Here is a 17,735-nt window from a genome sequence, read left to right as displayed (position 1 = left end):
AAGTACCTGATCAAGAGATGATTGTTTGCCTGATGCCACTTCTACCCTGGCTAGTAGGATGACCTTCGACATATTTTGTTTGCGCTCTCTGGTGGATTTGGGAGTGCAAAAGGGGGTAACGGACCCAACCCGGGGGATTCAGAGCACACTGGAGGGTGTGGGAAATGGGAACGGAGGTTGTAAGGGTGCGGGGGTCCAGGGATGGACGAAGATGCAGCAGGAGAGGAATGATCCGAGGGAGGGAAGGAGGGAGGAGTAGTCGAGATAACAAGAAGGTGTGAGACAAGGGGGCAAGGGATGGAGAGTGAAGTGAAATCCGGAAAAGATGCAGATGCAAAATGCATATGTAGTGCAAAACATGTAAGAGTAGATTCAAAAACAGAGATAGGGAGAGGAGTACCCGAGGTTCGAACAGCCTCAGTAGCAGCCCTTGATCTAGTCATTTGCAGGGAGGGAGGTGGGGAGTGCTTGAAGTAGGCAGATGAGTCGCAGCTCCATTCTTTGGTAGTGGAGTATTAACAAGAGAATTCTTCCCAGGTACAGTTGTTGATGCCCTAATTGCAGCACCCTTTGCTACCTTTGAAGGGTTCGTGTCCTTACAAACCAGGGGGCATTCCTTGTAGAGGTGCCCAACCATGTGGCATCTACGACATCTGAACGGTACTCCTTCATAGTCTAGGATTTGAATCCTGGTGAAATTTTTCCATTGCAGTGTGATTTTTTCCTCTAATCCTTCTCTGGTGTCCAGATGGACCAGAATGCGTGCCAGAGACTGGTTGCCAAATTTGATATATGATCTATCATAGTCCAGGTAGGTGCCGAGTGCATTGCCTATGTGAATGAAAACATCTTCAGACCAATATTGTAAGGGGAGACCAGGCAGCCTAACCCATAATGGTCCTGCACCTATAAGCGGGCTCCAACGCTTTAGCGTAACCAGTACCATTTCAATGTGCCAATATCTGGCAAGATCCCAGTTGGTATAATCCTCCTGCAGGAAGTGGAGCGCAAACCATCCTCGAACCAATGTTTGCACCTCAGGGAGGCCCTTGAATATATTTCCCCATATCTCCTTGACCCAAAGTCTGAGCCTCTCAGCAGAATAGGCACGGCCCCAAACCCTATCAATGAGTACCTTTACAGTCATGTAGACAACTTCCCCCATGTTTAACCCTTCCCCAAAATTGAGGGTTAGGTCCTTGCTCATGGCCTTCACGCACTTGATTTTCCTCTTACCGATCGTGGCATAGTCGGATGATCCTCAAGGGGTCCGGAGAGCCCTAGTGCTCCAGTTGGGAGTAATGAGTTGAGTGTTGAGCTTTTATGACTGGGTTTTCGAAGCATTTGGAGGGTATGGAAGAAGGGTTTGATGCTGCTGCAGAGGTGGAAGGAGAAGATGGATCAGGTAGTTTGAGTCCAGGCATCGAGATGAAGCCAGTCGAGGAGGGAAGCATGAAAGGAGGCAGATGAGACAACTCCCTTGAAGGTGATGGCTCAAAAGGAGGGGAGGACGATGAGCAAGCAGTTATCAAGTGGAGTGTTCCCAATGAGAGTGGAGAACAGTTGAGATCCCGTGAATCAATGGATAGGGTAGTGAAAGGGATATTGGAATAAGATGGTCCGGGGAGAGTAACGACGGGAGGGGAAATGAAAAGGAGCAGAGCAGACGGTTCCAGTTGATCAACAATCGAGAAAGTTGGCATGGGGTTAGGGCTTCGCCAGATAGAGACATAGGGGTTAGGGTCAGCAGAGTAATCCACTTCCTCTAGCTCCATGTCCGACATTCTGTAGCAGCCTTGATGGAAAACGAAAATCAACGGTGAAAAACGGTGATCACGAAGAGCATCCAGCCGTTGACAGAAAGTGACAATGCAAGTCTACAGAGGTCATGAGGTTACTGCATAACGGATAAACCCTGTCTGTTTTCCCTACTCAGAGCAACCACCAGTACTAGGTTTTCCATCATGATAGGAGGTTGTATCACCTCAGTCATCAACTCAAGACATTCATATAAATAGTGACCCTCATATCCTCCTCTAGTAGGGATTTTGTGGCTTAAAACAGGTCATCATGGAATTTTCGCCATAACGTTTTTTTTGCAGAGCTTCAGAAGCTAAAATTGAAACCCATTTGAGACACAATCTTGGTGAACCCCATGACAAAATTTCAGATATTGGTTTGCTACATTTTCAGAGATATGATCTAAGGAAGTTAGGGTTTTTGCAGGCTCCCAAATTCCATGTCAAACAGGTGACGTTGGGAAAATCATCATAACTTTCTCTCTGAGAATTGGATTCAAATTTCGTAAATAGTGAAAGAAATAGGACAGACTTTAGTTTGCTGGGTATCTTTTTCAGGGCTGAAGGTCGCAACAGAGACACGTGGCACTTTGTACATGGTCTCTCTACTGAACCCATCTATAATCAGGTCATCGTGGGATATTGAGCATAACTCTTTCTTGAAGAATCCAATCTTGATCATATCTATGGGGTTGGAAAGACGACTCATAGAGCTACCATAGGATGAAATTTTAGACCCTGGGGATCCAAAATTACATAGATATAACAGATTTAATATCGAACTCCTAGAAAGAAAGAAAAAACATGCATTCAAGGATCATTACAGTAAGCACCACACATCAACAGTCAAAGGTAAGTCTCCTACAACAAGGTACGTATGATTAGTGTTTACATTTGAATTTTAAGTATCATCTCTGACATATGTGTTTGCAGGACAACATAATTATATATAGGGTCTCGGTTATATCTCTATGTCTCTATATGTCACAGTCAATTTTGATACCACATTTTGGATGTCCTATTCTTGATACTACACATTTGATGCTACACCAAGTCTGCTAAATCTATATGATGTTGTAAGTTCATGTTACTTGTCTTGTTATATTTGATAGAATGGTCTCTATTGTTGTACTTAGAACTTGGTCCATCACAAGTCTAGGGTCTATCATCAGTTTTTATTGTATATATCTTCAGGTCAGTTTTGGATATAGTCTTGCATAGAGTCCATGCCTATATCAAGAGTGGGAGTCTTTGTCTACTACTACAACAAATCAACAACAAAAGTGACAAGAACACTTCAGGTACGCATTGTAATTTTAATTTGTATTTATTAATTACTATACACTTATATTTTGTTTTGCAGGCAAAGCTAAGTTGAAGGGTATTTTGTTTTGTTTTGGGATTGGTTTTGCCGGGAAAATATTTCATGCAGGTAGAAGAAGATTCAAGTACAACATTAAGCAATAATTCAAGGGCATAAGTATCAAATCAAAGGAAGCATTGCAGTGGGACATGCTTGAAAACATGATAACCATCCTGATATCGTGAAGTATTGTTAAGGCCAAGAGTCATCATTGTAAAAGAGTCATTTGTTAAAGAGTCATCATTGTAAAGTTGTAAAAGAGTCATCATTGTAAACATTGTAGAAATGTCATTTGTGAAAGAGTCATTATGCCTAGAGTCGAAGAGGCAGTGTTGGGAGGTATAGGAGTCATTGTTGAGATGATGTCATGGTTGGGTTGCAGGTCATAGAGTGATTGGGTATTTAGTCAAGTACAAGAAAATCATTGTACATCTTATTATATCGTGGATTGTTGTCCTTGGTTTGGGAATCCACATTCTTGTCTTATTTAATTCATTATATGGTGGTAGGGAGGTGCTAGGCAGGTGTATGAAGTCTCCTACAGGTTCGTACCTATGAACACTTCAAGGTGGTAGGGTGGTGCTAGGGCGAGTTGTTCTCACTAGGGTGTTGGGGCATCCATTCAATTGATTACTGAAGAAACTAGGACGTTGAGGTGTCCTTCCAGTGGGAGATGGAGAAGAATTCTTTTCTAGAATTCTAGGAAGTTGTTACTTTCATTTCAGTTGGGGCTAAATATTAAAGAATTTATTAGAAAAGTGTACGGTGGTTTTTGACCCGAAGGGGGTTTTCCACCTAAAATTCTTGTGCCTACTATGTTCTTTTATTTATTGTTATTAGTGCATAAACATTAATAATAATTGAAGATTAACTATTTCTCTGAAAATATTTCAAAGTGCTAATTGCAAAGGAATACTGATTCAACCCCCCTCTCAGTATTTCCAACAAATTTCTTTCGACACTTAGCCATTTTCCTGAAAAAAATTTCCCGAATAGACAATCCTCTTCCACTAGACCCTGACTAAGCTGCACTACGTTGTTTCAACCCTTAGTGACCGTGATCTGCTACCCAGAACTGCGCAGTGCTTGAGGCTATCCTCCAAGCCAACTGCACTGAGCAATCCTAGAGGTGAGTAGCATGTCTGCCTCCCAGAATTGTGTAGAAATTGCCTCCCTATCCAATTGAACTATGCATTTCTCAAGCACAGTCGTCAACCCTCCTCCTCACCCACCGAGAGCCTGCATTGCTCTGATACCTAGGTTTGCATTGTTCCCCAAAATTACGCAGACATTCCCAGCCAATTATCTGTTGCCTTGCTCTGCATTGTTCCCAAAAATTGTGCAGAGTTTCCCAAATGACCCCTGCTACCTTGCTTTGCCCTGCCTCCATAAATTGTGCATGCATGTCTCGTAGTTCCCCTACTAACTATCCTGCACTATTCCCAGAGATTGTGCAGTCATGTCCACTAGGTACCTCTGCAGCCCTGCTCTGTCTTCCATATGGAAATTGTGTAGAACTAACAAGCAGTCCCTCTACACCCCACTCTATCTTCCTTCCGAAAACTGCGCTGAATCTTCCTCCCTCAGGGTCCCACCTTGCATCTGACACTGGTGACTCTCACTGAACAACCCTGTCTCCTAGTGATCACTGCATGTTTTTTCCCAGCGATGCAAGTTGTCCTCCCTACCTGTCACCTGGAACACAATAAAAATGCATCATGCGATATTAAGAGGTTTTGGATTTGATTCTGTCCCGTCATGAGTGAATTGCAGGAACAGGTACACTGGTAGATCATGGCGAGATGACGAACAAGATGAAGAAGGAGCACACATGCTAGAAGACTTGCTTGCAGCTGGACAGACATACCAATCATATCAAGCAACAAGAAAAGGGAGCACATGCATTGAACCATCAAGAAAGACCAATACCATTTAAGAACCCACATCACTATGCCATGAAGAGGAGAGTACAAAGCACACCAAGAGTACATCCATCACTCAATAATGTAGCAGCTTGACATGGACACCACAGTCAGCCAGTACATGTCAGCAGTGTCATGTCAAGTTGTGTCATGAGTTGTCTTGGCCACATCACCATTATGGGCCATATCTGTTGTAACTGAATGTAATGTAAAGTGAAGTCCAATGGATGCACACAAGAAGTCGAAGAGTCATGTCAGTTGAAAATTCATGGGAAGTTGAACAGTCATGAAGGTAGTCCAAGAGTCACAAGGGTCAAGCATCACCCTTGGTTATATATACCCCTCCCATTGTATGAGCAAAGGACTTTTGACCTTGGCTCTTCCCACATGACCTTGAGAGTTTCTAGTGTGTTCTTTGAGGAGCAAGGAGTGGCTCCAATGTCCCACTACCGGGACTAGTGATGCATGGTGTACATATGTGTCTTGGGACTTTTGCTTAATTCAGAAGCCTATTTCAGGCCAACACTTTTTCATGCATGTTTTGTAGATCTTTGTAAGACTACTCTTTGAACATTTGTAATGAAGAGGTTTTCTATTACACCAAAACCCACAGGTGTTGGTAAACATTCCAAACCAGTAACTAGGATCCCTAGGGTGGAAATTACGGATTCCATAGAGGTGCGGTGATTCTTCCAACACCCCCCCTAAAATGCAACTCAAAGGAATCGAACCTGGGTCCAGGCTCTGATACCATTAAGAGGTTTTTTGTTACACCAAAACCCGCAAGTGTTGATAAACGTTCCAAACCAGTAACTAGGATCCCGAGGGTGGAAATTACGGATTCCATAGAGGTGCGGTGATTCTTCCAACATGTAATGCATGTTTGCTTAACCTGTACTAAGATAGTTGAACTACTTTGGCTATTTTAATACTTACATTGTTGAAGATGTGTTGTATTTTTTATCATTGTTGTCTCATCTGTGTGGACTACTCCGAAAGACATTATACATACCATTCTTTTTTTCTTGGTTATAACGACCGTCACCTCCATGTGGACTATTCTTTTGGATTATGTACATGTTTTCCCTTGCACTTTGGTTTTAACGACTGTCGCATCTGTTGTGGACTACTCTGTTGGATGTTGGATAGACCCTTTTTGTTTTCGTGTGCATCTCTCTCTGGGTGGTACTACTACCACTCATCTAGAGGCTCACTTTTACCCTCTCCCTTATAGTAAGAGAACCCAGATACAAAGTTGCATTACGCACTCACCATACATACTCACCTTTCTTTTTGAAGATACAAGCATAACACTCTCATGCAATGAACAACAAGAGATAAGGAAAATCTCTAAGATAATGGAAACTGGGCCATTGTACCAGATGGGACTCCTACACCAAACGGTGTGAGGTCTAGTTGGGACTTCATACCGGGAATATCCCCTCAATGTTGACGAGTCCAACACCATCAACAGTGCCATAAATGGGGTCATTTTTGCTGCAGTATGGAAGTGTGTGTTATACCACCATTCAGCTAGAGGTAACCACTTGACCCATTTTGTTTATTTGTCAGATGCAAAGCAACGAATATATCCTTCCAAGCATTTGTTCACTATCTCAGTTTTCCCATCAAATTGAGGATGATAAAATGAGCTATGATCTAATTGATTATTAAGGCAAGAAAATAATTTGATCCAAAAGTTTCTAGTGAAAATGGTATCTTTGTCACTTACTATAATCTTTGGATTTCCATGAAGCTTTTGAATTGTTTCCATAAATGCAGTAGCAACTGTGTTGGCTTTAAAAGGATGAGATAATGCACAAAAGTGTGCATACTTGGTAATTCTATCAACTACCACCATGATGACACTCTTTCCTTCAGACTTGGGTAAACCTATGATAAAATCCATTGATACCTCCTCCCAACGCTGACTTGGAATGGCTAAAGGTTGTAGTAGACCCAAGGTCTTAACTGTCTCAACTTTATTTTTTTGGAAAACCAAACATTTTGCCACAAATTTCTGAATATCATATTAAGGCAATCCTAAAGAAATTCTTTCTTGACCCTCTGGTAAGTTTTTAAAAATCCTAAGTGCCCTCCTAAGGGATAGGTGTGCAATTCCAAAAGAATCTTTCGTTTGAATTGGGAATTCTTACAAATATATAAGCAATCTTTGTACCATAATGAATCATTTTTCCAACTAAATGTATCATATGTACTCAGATCTTGCTACAAATTTTGAATGAGTGACCACACCTCTTCATCATTCATCCCTTGCTTTGTTTATCCACTCAGGTTGGATAATAGAAATGGCACAAAGCAAAGCTTCCACATAATCATCATTTCTTGAGAGTGCATCTGCAACAACATTTTGATTCCCTTTTTTGTCGATGATTTCAAAGTCATAACCCAACATCTTTGTCACCCATTTTTGCTGCTCTTTTGAAGATAATATTTGTTCCAAAAAGTATTTAAGGCTATCATGATATTTGTTTACCTTGAAGTGTCTTCCCATTAAGTAAGGTCGCCATTGCTTTAGTGCATGTAGTATTGCCAACATTTCCCTCTGATAAATAGATTTGTGTAAATAATTTCCTTTGATTGGACAACTTTCAAAAGCAATGAGCCTTCCTTCTTGTATTAAAACAACACAAATTCCATTTCCTGGAGCATCACATTCCACAATAAAAAAAATTGTGAAGTTTGGTGTAGCTAACAACGGTGCTTGGCACATTGCCTCTTTAAGATGTTCAAAGGCATTCGTTTCTTGTGGCGTCCAAGAAAATGCATCTTTCTTCAGTAATGATGTTAGAGGTGCCACTATTATCCAATAATTCTTAAAAAACTTACGATAATACCCTGTCAACCTGAGAAATCCTCGAAGATGCTTTATGGTTGTGGGGATTTTTCATTCCTTAATGGCTGTAATTTTTTTAGGGACTACTTTAATACCCTCATGAGATACAATATGGCCCAAATATTCCACCTCCTATACTCAAAAGAAACATTTGGAGGTTTTTACATATAATTGTTTCTCCACCAATAGTTTGAGCACCCTGTCAATATGTTCAACATGATCCTTCCAAGACTTGTTGTAGATTAGTATATCATCAAAAAATACTAGCACAAATTTTCCAAGGAAGTGTTTGAAAATGCAATTCATCAAACCTTGAAATGTAGAAGGTGCATTAGTAAGGCCAAAAGGCATTACCAAAAATTCATAATGACCCTCATGAGTTCCTAATGTTGTTTTCGAAATGTCTTCACTCTTCATTCTAATTTGATGATATCCTGAACGAAGATCCAACTTGGTGAAGTAAATTTCTCAATGTAATTCATCCAAAATTTCATCAATGACAGGAATGAGAAATGTATTTTTGATAGTGAGCTTGTTGAGCTTCCTATAATCTAGACATATATGCCATGATCCATCCTTATTTTGCACCAATAATACTGGAGCAGAGAAATAACTTTGACTAAGTTGAATTTTACCAACCTCTAGCATTTCTGCAACCATACATTCAATTTCACTCTTTTGGGCATAAGGATATCTGTAAGGTCTGATGTTTGGAGGAACACTTCCTGGAATCAAATGAATCACATGATCATGATCACGAATAGGTGGGAGGCCTTTGGGAGTCTCAAACACATTGGAATGATTGTCAAAGACTTTTTGGAGATTTGGAGAAATAGATGATTTCGATGTTTGAACCCCTAGTGAGCATAATTGTACAATTATGCCTCGTTGTTATTTCTTCAAAAGATTTGTCATGCCATTAGAGCTGATTATCTTTCTTGGTTTCCCTGCGATACCCCTTAATTCAACTTCCTTTCCTTCCCAAAAAAAATCAAGAAACATTCTTGAAAATTGAAAGCTATCATCCCCAAAGATTGTAACCATTGGACTCCAAGTACAATATCAGCACCACCCATTAGAATGGAAATAATTGGACTATTCAATACATATTCCCCCATGGTTAGATTGATATTATGGAACTTTCCAAAAAAAATTATATTTCCTCCATTTGAAACCATCACTTGACACTATGGTGTTGGATTTAGGAAGCAATTCAATTCATTGGCCATTTTACAATGAATAAAATTATGAGTACTACCTTAATCAATCAACACTATTACCTTTTTCTTCTTGATATATACTTCTATCTTGAGAGTTTGAGGAGTGGTAATTCCTACCAATGCATTACAAGATATGGCCGAATTCATTTATTTTTTCTCTGGGGTTGGTTCCTGGTGTATATCCTCCTCTTTTGATGTTTCTTGTGCCTATTCTTCCTCCTCTTCACAATCTATGTAGAATAATTTCTTCTCAACACACTTATGACCTTTAGTGTATTTTCTATCACAACTGTAACAAAGCCCTTTTGCTCTTTTTTCCTCCATTTTTTGTGGTGTCAACCTTGTATATTGTGGAAGACTAAGAGCAACAACACTTCCATATTTATAGTTATAAGTGATAGACTTCCTTGTTGCCATAATTTTTCTTTCAACTTTTCTTGCCACCCTGGATGCCTTCTCCAATGAATCAAGTTCCCAAAGGGGAATGCCATGTTGGATGTTATCTTTTAAATTCCCTATGAAGACATCAATCTTATGCTCCTCTGGAATATTGGTTACCTTAATATTCAATTTTTGGAAGTCTTCAATGTGCTCTGCCATTGAACCCTTTTGTTTGAGATTTATCAATTGGCTAAAGAAGGTGTTGCTCTTTGTATCTTCATAATGTGCTATCATTTACTCCATAAAAATTGACCAGGTGACAATTGGTTTATGAGAACAAATCCATCTATACCATACAAATTGATTGGGTTCTAAATATAAAGATGCAATATGTACCTTTTGTGAGGGTTTCACATCATGTAAATCAAAATATTGCTCCATCTGTAGTATCCAAGTAACTGGATCCTTTCCATCAAACTTTCTCATATCTATATTTGGAATATGGTGGGTTTTAAACCCCACATTGGAGTCTCTAAAATCAAAATTGATATTCCTTTTGTCTTCATCATGATTTTCATGGATATCCTTGTCACCATTGGGACGCATTTCTTCTAACAACTTTTCCAAACCTTCCTTCAACCCTTCTATCTTGACATTCATAATTGCTTCCATGTCTTGTTTTAAACCATCATTCAAAACTTCCATGTTCCTTTTTATCCCTGTATCTTAACATTCATCATGGCTTCCAATTCATTTTTTGTTACTTTTTGCCAGAGCGAAATTTGTTGCACTTGGTCTCATAAATTTGATATATCATGTTGCATTTCTTCCTCTTCTTCATGTGTCATAGAAGAGTTTTCTAGTTTCTTACTAGGTGTGTCTATTTTTTTTGTTTTGAGGCATTTTGGAATCAAACAATGATATATATATGCTTCAATATTCCCCTTGAATCACTTCAAACTGATTTTTCAAACAAAAATTATGCAAATTTTTTAAAAGAAATACACACCTTTTTCTTGCTTTTAAGATCTCAATATTGAAACGATTGTAACTCTATAATTTCTGGTCTCCAAGTTTTGAAATTTCTTCCTGTGGTATCTCTCTGAGTCCTCTTTCCAACCACACAACTTTGATCGAGATTCTATTCTTCAAGAAAGTGTTATTCCAAATCTCCCACGATGACCTCATTATGGACTCGTTCAGTAGAGCAAAGTTGTACGAGATGTCACATGTCACTGTTTCAACCTTCGGCCCTGAAATTTCTATGCAAAAAACTGAAGTCCGTGCACTTTCATCTAACATTTACAAAATTCAAATCCGATGCTTGAAACGAAATTTATGATTGTTTTCCCTAGGTCACCTATTTGAGACAGAATTCTGGAGCCTGAAAAAACCTTAAAGTCCTCAGAACATATCTCTGAAAATATAGTGAACCAAGATCTTCAATTTTTACATGAAGCTCTATGAAATGTCTACTCCACATGATAAAAATGTCAGCTTCTGAATCTTCGTAGAAAAATGTTATAGCAAAAATTCCAAGATTAAATGTTTGAATAAGAAAAACCCTAGAATCCAAAGCTCTAATACCAAATGTTATGCAACCAACTCACAAATAGATAGATCAATGACTTAAAAATTATCCTCTTTGAGGGGAAAACCTCCTTTAATTACATAAATGAAAAATTATTTAATGATACAAATGACAAGACCTCCTCTGTATATATAGGGGTCTATGGATTCACAATATAATCAGAGCCTACATAACAATAATATTGTAAAGGCACAACAATAAAAATAGTGTGCTTATATGGGGTACAACAATAACAATATGGGGGCTACATGGGCATAATAATAACAATAACGGGGATACACTAGTATTATAGGGACCTAACAATATATGAGATTGGTACCTCATGTCTCACATTGTACAATGGTGGTCTTGATGTCTATAAGGCATTGATGAGAGTTGTATTGTTCATAATGTCTCATAACAATTATGTATTCTCAATGCCATAGCCATGCATTGTTTCTATAAATCCATGTAATCATTCATATGGAGTTGTATTTGAGTTAGGAGAGAGATTCATGGATCATGTCAAGTGTATGTGTGTGATGAAAATTGTTACAACCATGCTTGGGCTAATTGATGTCATGTATTTCAGTCTTATATGAGCTCTTGGAGTCATTGAGTAGCTATGTATTGTCACATCCTTCTTATGAGTCATGGTTGGGTCATGTGTATGTATTTCATACATGAGAGAGGAGTCATAGTTCAACTTGTTAGAGGATTTGTAAAGACTTGTATTATCATTCATTCAGCCATGTGTTATGCCTTGCATCTTATTGTTCATCATTGGACCAAATTGGTCAAAGCATTGATATATGAGGAGAAACCTTTTTGCATATGACAAAGAGGCACTAGCAACAACAGAGGTAGCACATTCAGCAGTCCAAGAGATGTTTTTGCAGTCCCTTTATATGTTCAGGGGGAGCTTGTTTAGTTTAGTTGTAGTTCATTATCTTGCATCAGTTTTGTATTGGCATGATGTTGATATTGACATGGGGAGGCTTTTTCCTCATTGATATGCCAAATTCCTTCACATGTTGGCTTTGTTGAGTTTGTCCCTTTTCCATTGATGTCAAAGGGGGAGAAAATGAGGAGTTCAATTCTTCATAAGGTTATTTGGATGGTTCAGCTAGGTGTTGCCATCAATGCCAAAGGGGGAGATTGTTGGCATTGATTTTATGATGAGGTGATAGTTGGCATTGATGTCAACATGGTAGTGTGTGAATCTTGATGATTGTTGTAGTGATTGATGGTTGGCATTGATGTCAACCTAGGTTTGTGTTGATACTTGATTTCTTGATGGTATTGGTTTCTATGGTTGCTATGGAAAATGTCTATGTTGTAGGTGATTTGATGGCTTTGATGGTTGGTTGGTCAACTAGGTCTCCATGTAGATGATGCTTGTGTTGAGATGACCTTAATTGTTGGTTGACAAACTAGGTTTCCATGTAGATGATGCTTGTAGTGTTGCTTTTGAGATGCCCTTGATGCTCCTAAGTTATGGATTGGAATCTTGATGATGTCTAAAGGTGTTGAAGAGGTTGTCATGATCCCCTCTACAGTTGAGCTTCATGTTTGATGCCACTTGATACAGTTTCTGCACTCATGAGTTGGTTCTTGCACTTATGGTGACTACATCATGTATAAGCTCAAAAAGAGGTTTCAGAGATGGCTTTGAGGCTTCTCATGGTTTGGACAAGATTTACATATCCCAGAGATGTCGAGAAAGAAGTTGGAGGTAGTTGTTTGTGTTGGGTCCCTATAATACTAGTGATTACCCCATTACTATTGTAGTTATACCCCCTATTTATATTGTTGTGCCCCTATTACCCCCATATTGTTATTTCTGTGCCCCATAGAATCCCTCTATTGTTATTTTTGTGGCTTTATATTATTATTGTTAGGTCGGCTGGATTATATCGTGACTCCTTAGACTCCTATATATAGAAAGGAGGTTTTGTCATTTGTATCATCGAAGAATTGTTCATTTATGTAATGTAAAGGAGGTTTCCCCCTTGAAGAGGCTGAATTCTAAGGCGTGGATCTCTCTTTTCTATCTTTTTGTGAGCTGGTTTCATAACATTTGGTATCAGAGCTTTGGATTCTAGGGTTTCGCTGCTCCAAACAGGTCATCGTGGCATTTTCGCTATAACGTTTTTTCTGTGACGTTTCAGAAGTCGCAAAAAAAACCCATTTGAGAAGAAATCACGCTGAACCTTGGGTCCGAATTTCAGAGCTTTTAGCTCGATATTTGCAGAGATATGATCTGAGGAAGTTGGTCTTTTTGAGAACTCCTGAATTACATTCAAAACAGGTGACCTGGGGAAAATCGTCATAACTTTCTCTCTGGGGATCGGATTGAAATTTTGTAAGAAGGTACAGAAAGAGGACGGACTGTAGTTTCTTGTATGTGTGTTTCAGATTCAAAGGTTGAAACAGGGACTCGTGGCACATCGTACAAGTTCACTCTACTGAACCAGTCTAAAAGCAAGTCACTGTGGGAGATTTCACATAACTCTTCTTGGAGAATCCAATTTGGCTCAGACTTGTGGCATTGGAAAGAGGACGCAGAAGGCTACTACAGGTAGCAATTTCAGAATTGGATGATTCGAAATTACAGAGATACATCAGATTCAATATCAGGCTTCTATAAAGTGAAAAAAGGTGTGTAGTTTTTTTTTTTAATTTTTGTGTAAGCTTGGTTTAACGGAATTCAAAGGGCATAGTAAAGCATTATTATCGGTAACTGATGCCCCGAGGAAAGAAAATGCAAACACCTAGTAAGGAACCTGAAAGCTCTAGCATGACTCATGAAGAAGAGGAAGAAATGCTACATGATATATCAAAATTACAAGAACAAGTGCAACAAATGTCACGCTCATAAAAGCTAACAGAAGCTAAGGTAAATGGCGTGGAATATAAGATAAAGGGCATGGAAGCTAAGATGGAGGATTCGATGGCAAATTGGAAGATAGATTTGAAGATAGACAAGGAAGAATTGAATAATCATGATTCCATAGACTCTAATGTTGGATCGAAGACTCACCATGTTCCAAAAATCGATATGAGGAAGTTTGATGGCAAGGATCCCGCCACATGGATATTACATATGGAGCAATTCTTCGATCTCAATAATGTGCAAAACACACAAAAGGTACGTATGGCAACTTTATATTTGGAACCAAATCAGTTTGTATGGTATCAATGGCTTTGTTCTCGTAAACAATTTATCACTTGGGAAATTTTTACGGAAGAATTGATAGCACATTATGAGGATACAAAAAGCAACACTTTTTTTAGCCAATTGATAAGTCTCAAACAAAAGGGTTCAATAATGGAGCACATTGAGGAGTTCCAAAAATTGAACATAAGGGTAAAAGATATTCCAGAGGAGCATAGGATTGATGTGTTCATAGGGTCTTTAAAGGATAATATCCAACATGATGTGCGCCTTTGGGAACCTGATTCATTAGAGAAGGCATTCAGGTTAGCAAGAAAAATGGAAAGCAAAATTATGGCAACTAGGAAGCATACCATTCACAACTATAAAGACGGAAGTGTTGTTGCCCATAGTCTTCCACAACCTACAAGGTTGACACCACAACAATTGGAAGAAAAAAGAGCAAAAGGGCTTTGTTACAATTGTGATAGCAAATACACAAAAGGTCATAAGTGTGCTGAGAAGAAATTATTCTACATAGATTGTGAAGAGGAAGAAGAAAAGGAGCAAGAAAGGTCAAAAGAAGAGGATATATTCCAGGAACAAAGCCTAGATGAAGAACAAATAAATCCGACCATATCTTGTAATGCATTGGCGGGAATTACCACTCCTCAAACCATCAAGATAGAAGGACAAATCAAGAAGAAAAAGGTAATAGTGTTGATTGATTCAGGAAGCACCCACAATTTTATTCATTGTAGGGTAGCAAAAGAATTGAATTGCTTCCTATATCCAGCACCAGAGTGTCAAGTGATGATTGCAAATGGAGGAACAATAAATTGTTCTGGAAAGTGCCATAATATCAAGCTATCCATGGGAGAATATGTATTGACTAGCCCAATGCTTTCCATTCCAATGGGAGGTGTTGATGTTGTACTAGGAGTCCAATGGCTACAATCCTTGGGTACAATAGCTTTTAATTTTCAAGAACTTTTCATGAAATTTTCTGTGGAAGGAAAGGAAGTTGAATTAAGGGGTATTGCAGGGAAACCAGGAAAGATAATCAGCTCTAATGGCATGACAAAGCTTCTAAAAAAGGAGCAAAGAGGTGTAATTGCACAATTATGTTCGCTAGATGTTTCCACATTGGAATCATCTATTTCTCCAGATCTCCAAAAAGTCTTGGACAATCATTCCAAGGTATTTGAGACTCCCAAAGGTCTCCCACCTATGCGTGATCATGATCATGCTATTCATCTGATTCCAGGAAGTGTTCCTCCAAACATCAGGCCGTACAGATATCCCTATGTCCAAAAAAGTGAAATTGAACGTATGGTTGCAGAAATGCTAGAGGCTGGTATAATTCAACCGAGTCAAAGTTCTTTCTCAGCTCCAGTAGTATTGGTGCACAAGAAGGATGGATCATGGCGCATGTGTCCAGATTATAGGGAGCTCAACAAGCTCACTATTAAAGATAAGTTCCCCATTCCTGTTATTGATGAATTACTGGATGAATTGCATGGATCAATTTACTTCACCAAGTTGGATCTTCGTTCGGGATATCATCAAATCAGAATGAAGATTGAAGACATTCCGAAAACGGCATTTAGAACTCATGAGGGTCATTATGAATTTTTGGTCATGCCTTTTGGCCTTACCAATGCACCTTCAACATTTCAAGGTTTGATGAATTCAATTTTCAAACCATTCCTTAGAAAATTTGTGTTAGTATTTTTTGATGATATACTAATCTACAGCAAGTCTTGGAAGGATCATGTTGAACATGTTGACAGGGTGCTACAACTATTGGAGGAGAAACAATTATATGCAAAAAGATCCAAATGTTTCTTTGGAGTCCAGGAGGTGGAATATTTGGGTCATATTGTATCTCATGAAGGAGTTAAGGTAGACCCTAGCAAAATTAAAGCCATTAAGGAATGGAAAATCCCCACATCCATAAAGCATCTGCGAGGATTTCTTGGGTTGACAGGGTATTATCGCAAGTTTGTTAAGAATTATGGGAGAATAGCAGCACCTCTAACAACATTATTGAAGAAAGATTCATTTTCATGGACTTCGGAAGCAACAAAGGCCTTTGAACATCTTAAAGAGGCAATGTGCCAAGCACCGGTCTTAGCTACACCGGACTTCACAAAAACCTTTATTGTGGAATGTGATGCTTCAGGAAATGGAATTGGTGCTGTTCTAATGCAAGATGAAAGACCCATTGCTTTTGAAAGTCGTCCAATCAAGGGAAAGTTTTTAAGCAAAGCTATTTATGAGAAGGAAATGTTGGCAATACTCCATGCACTTAAGAAATGGCGACCCTACCTAATGGGAAGACACTTCAAGGTAAAAACGGATCATGATAGCCTTAAATACTTTTTAGAACAAAGATTATCCTCTGAAGAGCAACAAAAGTGGGTCACAAAGATGTTGGGTTATGACTTTGAAATCATCTACAAAAAAGGGAAGCAAAATGTGGTGGCAGATGCACTCTCAAGAAAGGATGAGGATGTGGAAGCATTGTTGTGTGCCATTTCTATTATCCAACCAGATTGGATAAACGAAGCAAGGGAGGAATGGAAGAATGACGAAGAAGTGTGGGCACTTATTCGAAAGCTACAACAAGATTCCAGTACTTCTGATACATTTAGCTGGCAAAATGATTCGTTATGGTACAAAGATCGCTTATACCTCTGTAAGAATTCCCAGCTAAAACAAAAGATTCTTATGGAATTGCACACTTCTCCCTTAGGAGGGCACTCAGGATTTTTAAAAACTTACCACAGGGTTAAGAAGGAATTTTTTTGGGATGGCCTTAAATCAGATATTCAAAAGTTTGTGGCGGAATGTTTGGTTTGCCAGCAAAATAAAGTTGAAACAATTAAGACACCAGGTCTATTACAACCTTTATCCATTCCAAGCCAACGTTGGGAGGAGGTTTCAATGGATTTTATCACAGGTTTACCCAAGTCTGAGGGAAAGAGTGTCATCATGGTGGTAGTTGACAGACTTACCAAGTATGCACACTTTTGTGCATTATCACATCCATTTAAAGCCAGTACAGTTTCTACTGCATTTATGGAAACAGTTCAAAAGCTACATGGAAACCCAAAGATTATTGTAAGTGACAGAGATCCCATTTTCACTGGAAATTTTTGGACAGAATTATTTTCTTGTCTTGGTACTCAGTTAGCTCATAGCTCATCTTATCATCCTCAATCTGATGGGCAAACTGAGATAGTAAACAAATGTTTGGAAGGATATCTTCGTTGCTTTGTATCTGATAAACAGACACAATGGGTCAAATGGTTGCCTCTGGCTGAATGGTGGTATAACACTTCCTTCCATACAGCAACAAAAATGACCCCATTTATGGCACTTTATGGGTATCAACCACCATCCATCACATCATATTTAAGAGAAAATTCTAAGGTTCAGGCAGTGGAACATCACATCGAAC

General features: G+C 38.9%; 1 protein-coding gene across 1 annotated transcript; it reads right to left on the bottom strand.

Annotated features, from left to right (window-relative positions):
* Positions 1-439: 439 nt before the first annotated feature.
* LOC149256991 (uncharacterized) lies at positions 440-1,165 on the bottom strand. The gene has a single exon (XM_089431178.1). It carries the CDS (start codon positions 1,163-1,165, stop codon positions 440-442), a length of 726 nt encoding a protein of 241 aa, XP_089287304.1.
* Between the last annotated feature and the right edge of the window lie 16,570 nt (positions 1,166-17,735).

The sequence above is a fragment of the Pinus tabuliformis genome, chromosome 6 (genome assembly GCF_031772625.1).
Source record: "Pinus tabuliformis cultivar Carrire ecotype Pingquan chromosome 6, CPIR1, whole genome shotgun sequence".
NCBI lineage: Eukaryota > Viridiplantae > Streptophyta > Pinopsida > Pinales > Pinaceae > Pinus > Pinus tabuliformis.
This window is presented reverse-complemented; position numbering and strand designations above follow the sequence as displayed.

Coding starts and splice junctions, on each gene's coding strand:
- LOC149256991 (XM_089431178.1), bottom strand. CDS start 1,165: ATGGGGGAAGTTGTCTACATGACTGTAAAGGTACTCATTGATAGGGTT.